Source organism: Anser brachyrhynchus (genome assembly GCF_964034855.1).
Source record: "Anser brachyrhynchus genome assembly, chromosome: W".
In the NCBI taxonomy this organism is placed as follows: Eukaryota; Metazoa; Chordata; class Aves; order Anseriformes; family Anatidae; genus Anser; species Anser brachyrhynchus.
In genome coordinates this window covers 16,381,444-16,394,013 of record NC_137704.1, presented here as the reverse complement: position 1 = coordinate 16,394,013, position 12,570 = coordinate 16,381,444, and the positions used below count along the sequence as shown (strand labels likewise).

Here is a 12,570-nt window from a genome sequence, read left to right as displayed (position 1 = left end):
GGCATAGACTATCTTAGAAGAGGATATTTCAAGGACCCAAAAGGGTTCCGCTGGGCTTTTGGCATAGCTGCTTTGGAGACAGAGGACATTAAACAGTTGTCTACCTTGCCTGGTCTCTCAGAGGACCCTTCTGTTGTGGGGTTGCTGAGGGTTGAAGAACAGCAAGTGCCGATCGCTACCACAACTGTGCACCGGCGGCAATATCGCACCAACCGAGACTCCCTGAGTCCCATCCATAAGCTAATTCGTCAACTGGAGAGCCAAGGAGTGATGAGCAAGACTCATTCACCTTTTAATAGTCCCATATGGCCAGTGCGAAAGTCTAATGGTGAGTGGAGACTAACAGTGGACTATCGTGGCCTGAACGAAGTCACGCCACCGCTGAGTGCTACAGTGCCGGACATGCTAGAACTCCAGTACGAACTGGAATCAAAGGCAGCCAAGTGGTATGCCACAATTGATATCGCTAATGCATTTTTCTCCATCCCTCTAGCAGCACAGTGCAGGCCACAGTTTGCTTTCACTTGGAGGGGACTCCAATATACTTGGAATCGGCTGCCCCAGGGGTGGAAACACAGCCCTACCATTTGCCATGGACTGATCCAGTCTGCGCTGGAGCAGGGGGAAGCTCCTGAACACCTGCAGTACATCGATGACATCATTGTGTGGGGTGACACTGCAGAAGAAGTTTTCGAGAAAGGGAAGAAAATAGTCCAAATCCTTCTGAAGGCCGGTTTTGCCATAAAACAGAATAAAGTTAAAGGACCTGCAGGAGAGATCCAGTTTTTAGGAATAAAATGGCAAGATGGACGTCGTCAAATCCCAATGGATGTGATCAACAAGATAACAGCTATGTCTCCACCAACTAGCAAAAAAGAAACACAAACTTTCCTAGGTGTCGTGGGGTTTTGGAGAATGCATATTCCAAATTACAGTCTGATTGTAAACCCGCTCTACCAAGTAACCCGTAAGAAGAATGCTTTTGAATGGGGCCCTGAGCAATGACAAGCCTTTGAACAAATTAAGCAGGAAATAGTTCATGCAGTAGCCCTCGGGCCAGTCCGAACAGGACCAGATGTAAAGAATGTGCTCTACACCGCAGCCGGAGAGAATGGTCCCACCTGGAGCCTCTGGCAGAAAGAACCTGGGGAAACTCGAGGTCGACCCCTGGGGTTTTGGAGTCGGGGATACAGAGGATCTGAAGCCCGCTATACTCCAACTGAAAAGGAGATATTGGCAGCATATGAAGGAGTTCGATCTGCTTCGGAAGTGGTCGGTACTGAAGCGCAGCTCCTCCTGGCACCCCGACTGCCGGTACTAGGCTGGATGTTCAAAGGAAGGGTCCCCTCTACACATCATGCAACTGATGCTACATGGAGCAAGTGGGTTGCACTGATTACTCAGCGGGCTCGAATAGGAAACCCCAGTCGCCCAGGAATCTTGGAGGTGATTATGGACTGGCCAGAAGGCAAATACTTTGGGATATCATCAGAGGAGGAGGTGGTTCGTGCTGAAGAAGCCCCACTGTACAACAAGCTACCGGAAAATGAGAAGAAATATGCCTTGTTCACTGATGGGTCCTGTCGTATTGTGGGAAAGCATCGGAGATGGAAGGCTGCTGTATGGAGTCCTACACGACGAGTTGCAGAAGCTGCTGAGGGAGAAGGTGAATCGAGTCAGTTTGCAGAAGTGAAAGCCATTCAGCTGGCTTTAGATATTGCTGAACGAGAAAAGTGGCCAGTTCTCTATCTCTATACTGATTCATGGATGGTAGCAAATGCCCTGTGGGGGTGGTTGCAGCAATGGAAGCAGAACAACTGGCAGCGCAGGGGCAAACCCATCTGGGCTGCGGCATTGTGGCAAGATATTGCTGCCCGGGTAGAGAACCTGGTTGTAAAGGTACGCCATGTAGATGCTCATGTGCCCAAGAATCGGGCTACTGAAGAACATCAAAACAACCAGCAGGTGGATCAGGCTGCTAAGATTGAAGTGGCTCAGGTGGACCTGGACTGGCAACATAAAGGTGAATTATTTATAGCCCGATGGGCCCATGACACCTCAGGCCATCAAGGTAGAGATGCAACCTACAGATGGGCTCGTGATCGAGGGGTGGACCTGACCATGGACACTATAGCACAGGTTATTCATGACTGTGAAACATGTGCTGCAATCAAGCAAGCCAAACGGTCAAAACCTCTTTGGTATGGAGGACGATGGCTGAAATATAAATATGGAGAGGCCTGGCAGATTGATTACATCACACTCCCTCAAACCCGCAACGGCAAGCGCCACGTACTTACAATGGTGGAAGCAACCACCGGATGGCTGGAAACATATCCTGTGCCCCATGCCACCGCCCGGAACACTATCCTGGGCCTTGAAAAGCAAGTCTTATGGCGACATGGCACCCCAGAGAGAATTGAGTCAGACAACGGGACTCATTTCCGAAACAACCTTATAGACACTTGGGCCAAAGAACATGGTATTGAGTGGGTGTATCACATCCCCTATCATGCACCAGCCTCTGGAAAAGTTGAACGATACAATGGACTGTTGAAGACTACACTGAAAGCAATGGGTGCTGGGACATTCAAAAATTGGGATACACACTTGGCAAAGGCCACCTGGTTAGTCAATACCAGGGGATCTGCCAACCGAGCTGGACCTGCCCAATCAAACCTGTTACGCACTGTAGAAGGGGATAAAGTTCCTGTAGTGCACGTAAGAAACATGCTGGGTAAAACAGTCTGGGCTACTCCTGCCTCAGGAAAAGGCAAACCCATTCGTGGAATTGCTTTTGCTCAGGGACCTGGATGCACTTGGTGGGTAATGCAAAAGAATGGGGAGGTCCGGTGTGTGCCTCAAGGGGATTTGATACTGGGTGAGAATAGCCCATGAGTTGAATTGTAGTATGTTAATTATTATATAATACTGTATGTCATCACTACCATGATTGCTATATACCATAGATGAAAATGGTGATTAATTAGAATGTATTGGACAGAGTGTAACCTGAGCATGACATAAATGGTATGGAATAAGGGGTGGATATCTGTCCTGGTTCCAGTTAGGACAGAGTTAAGTAGCTCATAGTAGCTGGTAGGGTGCTATGTTTTGGATTAGGATGAGAAGAGCGCTGATAACATGCTGATGTTTTAATTGTTGCAGAGCAGTGTTTACACCAGGCCAAGGACTTTTCGGCTTCTCGCTCTGTCCTGCCAGCGAGCAGGCTGGGGGTGCAGCAGGAGCTGGGAGGGGACAGACCCAGGACAGCTGACCCAAACTGGCCAAAGGGGTATTCCATACCATCTGACGTCATGCTAAACAATATATAGGGGTGGCTGGCCGGGGTGGGGGGCCGGCTGCTCGGGGATAGGCTGGGCATCGGTCAGCGGGTGGTGAGCAATTGCATTGTGCATCACTTGTTTTCTTACACATTATTATTATTAATACTATTATTATTATTATTATATTCCTGTCTTAATAAACTGTCTTTATCTCAACTCACCGGCTTCACTTTCCCGTTTCTCTCCCCCATCCCAGAGAGGGAGGGGGGAGGGTGAGCGAACGGCTGTGTGATGCATAGCTGCCTGCCGGGTTAAACCACAATATGGTAGCATATAAGTTCCTGGCAGTAATTTTTCCAATTATATTGTAATACAAGGCATCTATTCCCCAATGTGTTTTCCGGTGTTCTTCCCTTACCAGTGACCACATTAAATTGGAGGGGATGACTAGCTTCCCTTTCCCTTCTTCAGTAATAGCCCCTCCCTCTTGGTTATATTTTCCCTTTTGACTTTTGATTAATTTTCTATATACAGGCTTACCTTCAAGGGGAATCTGCCCGTCTGGAATCAGGGCTACCTCACCTTTTGCTGCTTCTTTTGCCTCTCTGTCCGCCAGACCGTTTCCTTCTTCCATTTCTGAGCTCACCTTCTGGTGTGCCTTAATATGCATGATTGCTACCCTTTCAGGCAGCTGAACTGTTTCCAATTATCACATTATTTCTTTTGCATGTTCGATGTTTTTCCCTTGCTAGTTCAACAGTCCTCTTTCTCTCCAGATGGCTCCATGTGCATGTACAACCCCAAATGAATATCTTGAGTCCGTATAGATGTTTATTTTCTTTCCTTTTGCTATTTCTAAGGCATGGGTCAGAGCAATTATCTCGGCCTTTTGTGCAGAGGTATCTGTTGACAAAGGTCCAGATTCTATTACCTCTTTGCAAGTGGTAACTGCATACGCAGCATGTTGTTTTCCGCTGATGATGTAGCTGCTCCCATCAGTGAACCAGATTTACACATACGGCTGGAGCAGGTAGTTTCGATGGTCTCCAGGCAGTCGTGGTGTACTGGCTCCCCTTGGTTTCTGCTGAGGAAAGAAGCTGGGTTGACAATGTTAGTTACCACTATTTCTACATCATCTTGCTCTACCGTGATAGCTTGGTATTTCAGGAACCTTTGTGGGGATAGCCAGTGACCGTCTTTCACTTCCAGCACTGCGGACACTGTGTGAGACACAGTTATTTTCTGGCCCAAGGTGCGGCGGCATCCAGCTACTTAGAAAAATAAGCAACTGCCCTTCGATATGTCCTGTGCTAGTATTCCCAGGGTAATCCCCTGTTTCTCATGGGAAAAGAGGAAAAATGGTGTATTCACATCTGGAAGTCCCAGAGCTGGAGCTGCTTTAGTTGGTCAAAGGCTCGCGTGGCCTCCTTTGTCCATTGGAGGTCCCTGTTCCACAATCTGCACTACCCTGTCATTCCCAAAAAGGTTCGCAGTTCTTTTATTGTCTCAGGTTTCGGGGTTTGACATATCGCTTCTTTACAATCTTGCCCCAAGGTCTGTTGTCCGGCACTAACCTCATAACCCAGGTAGATCACCTTTTGCTTTACCACCTTAGCCTTCTTCTTCGATAGCCTGTACCCCTGGAGTCCCAGAAAGTTTAGGAGGCTTACCGTCTAGGCCACACATGCTTCTTCTGTCTGGGTGGCTATTAGGAGGTCATCTACCTACTGCAACAGCCTTCCTTCTCCTGGTGGGACTTCCCAGGTCTCCAAGTCCTTTGCAAGTTGTTCTCTGAACAAGGTGGGTGAGTTCTTAAAGCCCTGAGGCAACCTTGTCCATGTGAGCTGTGTTTTGCGCCCACTCTTAGGGCTTTCCCACTCAAATGCAAAGATTTTCTGGCTGGCTTCATGGAGAGGGAGGCAAAAGAAGGCATCCTTCAGATCTAAAACGATAAACCAGGTTAGCTCTGGTGTTAAGCATGTTAGTAAAGTATATGGGTTTGCCACCACAGGGTAAAGGTCCTCGGTTATGTGAGAAACACTCTGTAGCCAATAACTTAGGCTCAGGCGAGGATCTTAGTGAAGTAGTAATTTATTCGCGATTGCAATGGCGGGCGCCCCACAAGCAGGAGAGCGCACCTACTAGTTCCAAAACACAGTTTATATACTTTTTGATGACAGGACCCTCCCCTGTTTCCCCACTGGAGTGGGTAATCCAGGTTCACAATCTATCTGATGCTTCATAGACAATGCCTGGCCTTCAGTTGCCGGCCTGTTTTTGAGATGGTAATGTTTTCTCCCCTTATCTGGCTTGACTTAACATAGTGATTTTCACCTGATTGCTCTAAGGAGTCTGGTTGTCTGCATTTTACGAGGTCACCTGCTGAGCTTTCTTATCACTGTAAGCATATCTCAATACCACATTCCTTCCTTCTATACAATGTAACACTGCAAAAACAACATTTCTATTCCCACAGTTATCTTGTTAACAGCTCGTAAATCCTGTATGACCCGATATGATCCATCAGGTTTTTGAAGGGGCAAAATAGGAGTGTTAAAGTCAGATTGACACTCTTTTAATAATCCTAATTGCAGAAAATTTTCAGTTATAGAGCTAATTCCCTTCCTATCCTCTCTTCTCAGGTGGTATTTTTTGATTCTGAGTAGCAGTCTCCCCTCCTTAAATCTGATTTGTATTGGAGGAGCATTTTTGCCTTCCCTGGTACTTCAGTGGCCCATATTCCCAGGAATACCTGACTCAAGATATCTTCATTAACCTCTTCCTTCGTTTTGGGGTTTGTTGATATCATTAGGCTTAGTACCTCCACATACCTTCGGTCGTCTACCTCCAGAACAATCTCCCCGTTTTAAAATGATATGGTCGCTTGTAATTTTTCCAATAGGTCCCTTCCCAGGAGTGATTCCGGAGAGTTGGGCATATATAAAAATTTATTAATGCCCTTCATATATTAGTGGGACAAATACATATTCATTTCATTTCCCATAAGTCTCTGGCCTATTCATCATTAACGTAGGTTCCCACCCCTATTTGTATGCATACTGGGGTCCTTGGGTGGTCCTCTGGCGTACTCTGGTGGTCTTCTGTTGAAGGCCAGAAGTCTTCCTCGCTGCTAATCTTCTGGCCTTTCCTTTCTTTGACAGACTCCATCAGTCAAGGCAGTTCTTGCTGGTTCCCTTATCTATGCGTACAGTCTTTTACCCCCTTATCTTTGGGTCGTTAACATACAACTGTTCTAGCTAAGACCTACAGAATCAACGTCCTTTATCTTGTTCCCTGTCTCAAGTGTCTGCTTAAAAGAGCCTTGATGAAAGCCCCAGCTTTAGGGCTGACTAATTTGGAAAAGCCTTTCAAACTGTTCACCTGTGAAAGGCAGGCTGTAGCCCTCAGTGTCCTGACCCAGTGCTTGGGGGAATATAAGGGAGCAGTGGCATAAGTCAGCGATGGCCTGGATGCTTGAGAGCAGTGGCTGCTACAGTATTGTTAATACAAGAGGCCCGGAATCTCATCATGGGAAAGAAAATAACTGTTTATGTTTCAGACATGGTAACTACAGTATTGGACTGATAGACCATGTTTACATGAAAACAAACAATGGAGGTGGTCTATTCAAGCAGACCCAACCTGAAGGATACCCCTTGGCAAGACACAGATTGGGAATTGTATACAGATGGCAGCAGTTTTATGAAGGAAGGAAAAAGAGTATCTGGATATGCAGTCACTACTACTGAGACAGTAGCCAAAAAGTAGCTCAAACATTACCTGCCAGCACATCAGCCCGGAAGGCCGAATTAATTGCCCTCACTCGAGCTTTGCAGCTAATCAAAGATAAACGCATAAACATTTGGACTGATTCAAAATATGCCTCTGGAGTAGTCCTTGTGCATGGAGCCATTTGGAAAGAGAGAGGACTACTGTCTGCACAAGGGACAGAGATAAAGCATAAGGAAGAAATTTTAAGTTTACTTGAAAGTATACAAATCCCTGTTGCTGTAGCTAATATGCATTGTAAAGCTCACCAATCAGGGCAAACCACACAAGAAAGAGGAAGTAAACTGGCTGATTTATCTGCAAAACAGGCTGCAGAAAAAGGCATGGAAAAGGAAGTACTAGCTATAGCGCCAGAGAAAAGAGATTCTGTCCAGGAAACAAACAAACAAACAAAACTATTTATGATAAGCAAGATTTAAAATTAACTGAAACTTCAAAAGTGGAAACATGGGAGAATGGATGGGCAGTTACACCCTGTACTCAGTCTGTCTGGAAGAAGACAGAAATCATACATGAATCAGAAACTACCTGATCCCTATCCCTGAGTGAGCTGTAAGATATATGAAAGGATTTCAGTCGACACCCAGGTGAGCACATCCTCACCTGTCTGTATCGATGCTGGGACACTGGGGCCAATAGCCAACAATTAGAAGGCAAGGAAGCTAAGCAGTTGAGATCCTTCTCTAGAAAAAGGGTCACTGACAGAGAGGCACAAAATCTCACACTCTGGAGGTGACTCCTGGCAGCTGTGAAAGAAAGGTTACCCCACAAAGAAGATATTGTATATCAACTAGGCAAGTGAACCATCATGGAGAAAGGTCTCCAGCACCTGAGGGAATTAACTGCGCTGGAGATGGTTTATAGTGATTTGGACAATGACCAGACACCTAAAGATCCCGATTAAGACCAGTGCACGCTGTCCATATGGCGTAAGTTTGTACGGGGTGCACCATCATCACATGCCAGCACGCTGGCACCAATGAATTGGAAAGATGGGATGGGGCCAACAGTGGATGATCTGTCCTGTCAGCTTCAGCAACATGAAGAAAAATCTCTCTGCCCCACTACGGGCCTGCATCTCAGCTATGGAGAAACTGTCTCAGAAGTTCCATCACCTTGAAGACCATATATCTCCCTCCTCATCCAGATGGAGCAATATTTCAGCCATTAAGAACCAGCATTTTCCTGCTTGAGGGAGAGAGTACCCGGGATGCACACCATGTGGCACACTGTGGTTTTATCTGTGTGATTGTACTGGGTCTGGCTGGGATGTTAACTTTCCCTGAAGCAGCCCATACAGTGCTGTGCTCTGCACTCGTAGCTAGAACAGCAGTGGTATCACACCAGTGCTGTGTCTGCTGCTGAGCAGTGCTGGCACAGCATCAGGACTCTCTCTAACCCCCCTAGGGGTGGGCAAAGATGTGAGAAAAGAAACATCACCAGGGCAGCTGACCTAAACCAACCAAAGGGATATTCCATACCATATGATGTCACACTCAGCAATAAAAGGTGGAAAAAGGAAGAAGAGGGGAGGAGTGGGCTCTCGTTGTGAAAACGTCTGTTCTCCCGAACACCGGCTACGTGCGTTGAGGCCCTGCTTCAAGGACGTGGTCAAGCATCGCTCATTTGTGGGAAGTAGAGAGTAATTTCTTTCCTCTGCACTTCCACATAGCCTTTACTTGTTTTGTTTTGTTTTTTCCCTTTCCCCCTCCCTTTTCCCTTTTCCCTTTATTTAAATTGTTTAATTAATAATAATCTCTCCCTAACAATTATTTTTCCCTTTTAATTAAGTTATCCTTATCTCAACCTGTGAGTTGTTTTTTTTTCCTTTTCTTCTTCCCCTCCTCTTCTGAGGAGGAGGAGTGAGAGAGCGGTTGTGGTGTTCAGCTGCCTAGCAAGGTAAAACCACCACAGTCCTTTTTGGTGCCCAACGTGGGGCTCGAAGGGTTGAGATAACAGTAGAATTGATTAAAACTCTTACAACTAACACACTTACTTGCTAGTCACCATGTTCAGTTTCCTGTTAATGTTTGCCTGTTTGATCATGTGTCATGCAATCCGTGTCATGTTCTCCTTTCTCCTCTATATCCGATCTGAGAATGTGCTACAATCTGTGTTCGCTCTTTTAAATTCGCTGTGCTGCCAAACACTGGCCTTGAGTTTAATCTGGCATTCAGGCTCTGCGCTGTTATCATTTGGGTCTCATGGAAACTATCTTTTAGAGAATATTCAGAATTACACTGCCTTCCTTTCCTCATCTGGAAGTCAGTTTATGAATAATATCAGGAATGGTACCTCCTCCTTCTTTCACAGTGGGCTAATTACAACAGTTTCTGAGTTTTTTGAATATCCATGTATAACCCATATATTGCTATTTCTAATTCTGAATAACGGGTTTCCTCTTCTCTCTAAGGTTAATTGATTGTTTAGAAAGCTTACCCAGGAATTTGCCCCGAAACAGTCTTGTGGCAGGTGGCAAGGTGTGTGGGAGGATATCGGCAGGTACCTGTCACGGGTGTCTCCTCCAGTAGTTTTGAACTCCACCCCTGAACAAGTGCAAAATCCTAAAAACCTAATAGAATGTTTGTGAGTCATATGTCCTGACCCTGACAATGCCAGAGAACTCCAGCTTGCAGCACTGTGCTGGGTCCTGTCTTACGCCTATCAAACACTATTTAACGCCATCCAGCACCCTCAAGGGAGGGAGGAGGTCTCTGAATCTGATGACCAGATAACACAGGATGTGGCTGACCCAGAGGACCAACCGACTATGGTATCAGTCACCCCCATAAGTCAAGTCAAAACAATGGAAACAGAAGTCAGCTCTTTAATGAGAAGAAGCCTCTCCTAAGGAGGGAGAAGGGGAAAAGGCAGGCACCTCTAAAGCAGAGCCATCGCAAAAACAGCAGGAAGAAGAGATGGAAATCATAAAGGAATCAGAAACCACTCGATCCCTATCCCTGAGTGAGTTGTGAGAAAAATGAAAGGATTACGGTCGACACCCAGGTGAGCACATCCTCACCTGGCTGCTTCGATGCTGGGACACTGGGGCCAACAGCCAACAACTAGAAGGCAAGGAAGCTAAGCAGTTGAGATCCTTCTCTGGAGAAGTGGTCATTGACAAAGTAATTGGGAGAGGGACACAGGTTCTCAGCCTCTGGAGGCGACTCCTGGCAGCTGTGAAAGAAAGGTATCCCCATAAGGAAGATATTGTATATCAAGTAGGCAAGTGGGCCACTATAGATAAAGGTCTCCAGCATCTGCGGGAATTAGCTGTGCTGGAGATGATTTATAGTGATTTGGACAACGCCCAGACACCTCAAGATCCTGATGAAGTCCAGTGCACAGCATCCATGTGGCGTAAGGTTGTGCGGAGTGCACCATCATCACATGCCAGTGTGCTGGCATTAATTAATTGGGATGAGGGGATGGGACCAACAGTGTATACTCTGTCCTGCCAGCTTCAAAAATATGAAGACAATCTCTCTGTTCCACTACGGGCCTGTGTTTCGTCTGTGGAGAAACTGTCCCAAAGGCTTCATGACCTCATAGAACGAGCATCTCCCTCCTCATCCAGACGGAGTGATATTTCAGCCACTAAGAATCAGTATTTTTCTGATCGAGGGAGTGGTCCCAAGAGGCACACCACGTGGCACCTTGTGGTTTTATCCGCGTGACCATGGGGAAGATATGAGGAAGTGGGATGGTGAACCTACTTCAACCCTAGCAGCTTGAGTATGTGAACTACAAGAAAACAGAACAGCAAAAAGGGGGTCTCCTAAGAAAAATGCTGCTCCAGCTTCTGTTGGGCAGTTCCCCAGAGGCAGTAGAAGGGCTGATGCTATTCTTGACTCTGATGAAGGGACCTCTGTCTCTCATTTGCAAGAATTAAATGACAGATACTCCAACCAGCATGCATCAGCGTCGATTACTCCAGGCAGTACAAAAAGACCCGTTAGTGTGGTGCTAGACCGTCCTAGCAAGAGGGCGCTGCATCCCTTCCCTATTGGTCCCTTTACGTTTAGAGGTATTTTACGGACCTGAGTGTCCCAAAGGGACACGTTACTCGTTACTGTGGAGACATCCAATCCGACGCTTCCTCGGGTTTTGGCTGTGAGGGAATCCACGGTGACATAGTCGGTGGGATCGCTGGAGCAGTGGGCGGCTGTGGTCGCGGTCCGGTAGTCATCACCGTGATGTATGAAGCATGTTTGTTCATTATTTCCCATGGCTATATTAAGAAGGAACAAAGGGAGTCACCAGGTGGCTGTAAGGACCTTGAGGCTCCCTGCCTGTTGCTGTCTCGGACGGAAAGCTGAGAGAACTTTGTGTAAATACTATAACTGCAAAACCGATAACCCACTGTCCTATCTTAAGACAAACCAACATGACCAGTTAAGGAGGGAAAAACACCACGTACCAAGCGGAGGAAGACTACGGCCTTCATCCGTGCAACCACCAGAGGGACCGGAGACGACCCCCTAGCAACAGTCGACGCAGCCGCAGTACCAGGAAGGGGGGCTACGTAACCCCGGAAGAACTCGGTGATATAACGGGACTGTGAAGGGGGGGGGGGGGGGCGCGCGCCGTTTGGAGGAGCACGGACTCCCCGGCCGCCCAGCGCTGTTTTGCTTGCTGATTGCTTACTCAATAAACTAATTCTTTCTGGCTAAAAGAGTAATTTATAACAAATTTGGTGCCATGACTCGGATAGAGGTATGTCGATCGGGAAGCCTATCGAGGGGGGCGCCCCGCCGATTTCGGCGGCCTTCGCCGGGACTATTCCCGTTCGGGCCCTCTACCGACGAACCCTAAATTTCGGGCAGCAAGCAAATAAAGCCGGCAAACCCCTAGGTAATCTTTGTGCACGAAGGCCGAACGAAGACCCACGGGGTGGGTAAGTATAGGCCGGTGTTCCGTTCGGTTGGGGTTGGTGATCCTGGAGCGCGTCTGTGTGAGACGTCCAATTGCGGACGAAGTGAGTGCGGACCCCTCAGTAGTGCGGTTCCCACATCCCGCGAGGGACTGGGCCACGACCAGGGGGAAGCGGCTGTGTGTGTGTGTGAAAGGCGCTCCGGAAGATGGGACAGAAGAAGAGTAAGCCTTCTGGTCCCATGGGTGGGGTTAGGTTGCCCCCTATTCCCCCAGATAGTCCACTGGGGTTAATGATTAAGAATTGGAGTGATTCCCCTTCTAGGCGGGGAAAGGACAAAGTAAAAGTGATTCATTATTGTATTGAAGTTTGGGGAGGTCAGCAAATTCGAGGCGACCGTCTTTATTGGCCCGTGTTTGGGTCATCTGACGACGGGGTGTGTCAAGCCTTAAATGTTTATGTGAATGCCAAAGAACCTTTTTGTTTAGAAGAGAGCAAATATGCGAGTTTCTGGCTGGGCTCGGGGAATCGAGTTAATTTGTATCCATCAAAAGAAAAAGGAGGGGAGGAGAAACGTAAGAAAAAGAATCGGGAATTGGAGGTCCCAGTATCACCACCTCC

The 12,570-nt window shown here is 47.2% G+C and overlaps 2 protein-coding genes across 3 annotated transcripts in view; one reads left to right on the top strand and one right to left on the bottom strand.

Annotated features, from left to right (window-relative positions):
* LOC308184762 (vasculin-like) overlaps window positions 1–12,570 on the bottom strand; it is a 463,870-nt gene that overhangs the window by 408,988 nt on the left and 42,312 nt on the right. The gene's annotated exons all lie outside the window — the stretch shown is intronic.
* LOC308184748 (uncharacterized protein) overlaps window positions 806–12,570 on the top strand; it is a 435,815-nt gene continuing 424,050 nt past the window's right edge. Inside the window, exon 1 of one of the 2 annotated variants that reach the window (XM_080572184.1) lies at window positions 806–5,762. In XM_080572184.1, coding sequence (XP_080428310.1) covers window positions 1,327–2,898 — 1,572 coding nt within the window. In that variant the 5' untranslated portion in view covers window positions 806–1,326 and the 3' untranslated portion in view covers window positions 2,899–5,762. Of the gene's footprint in view, window positions 11,974–12,570 lie in introns of both variants that reach the window. The other variant, XM_080572183.1, reaches the window with a different exon arrangement.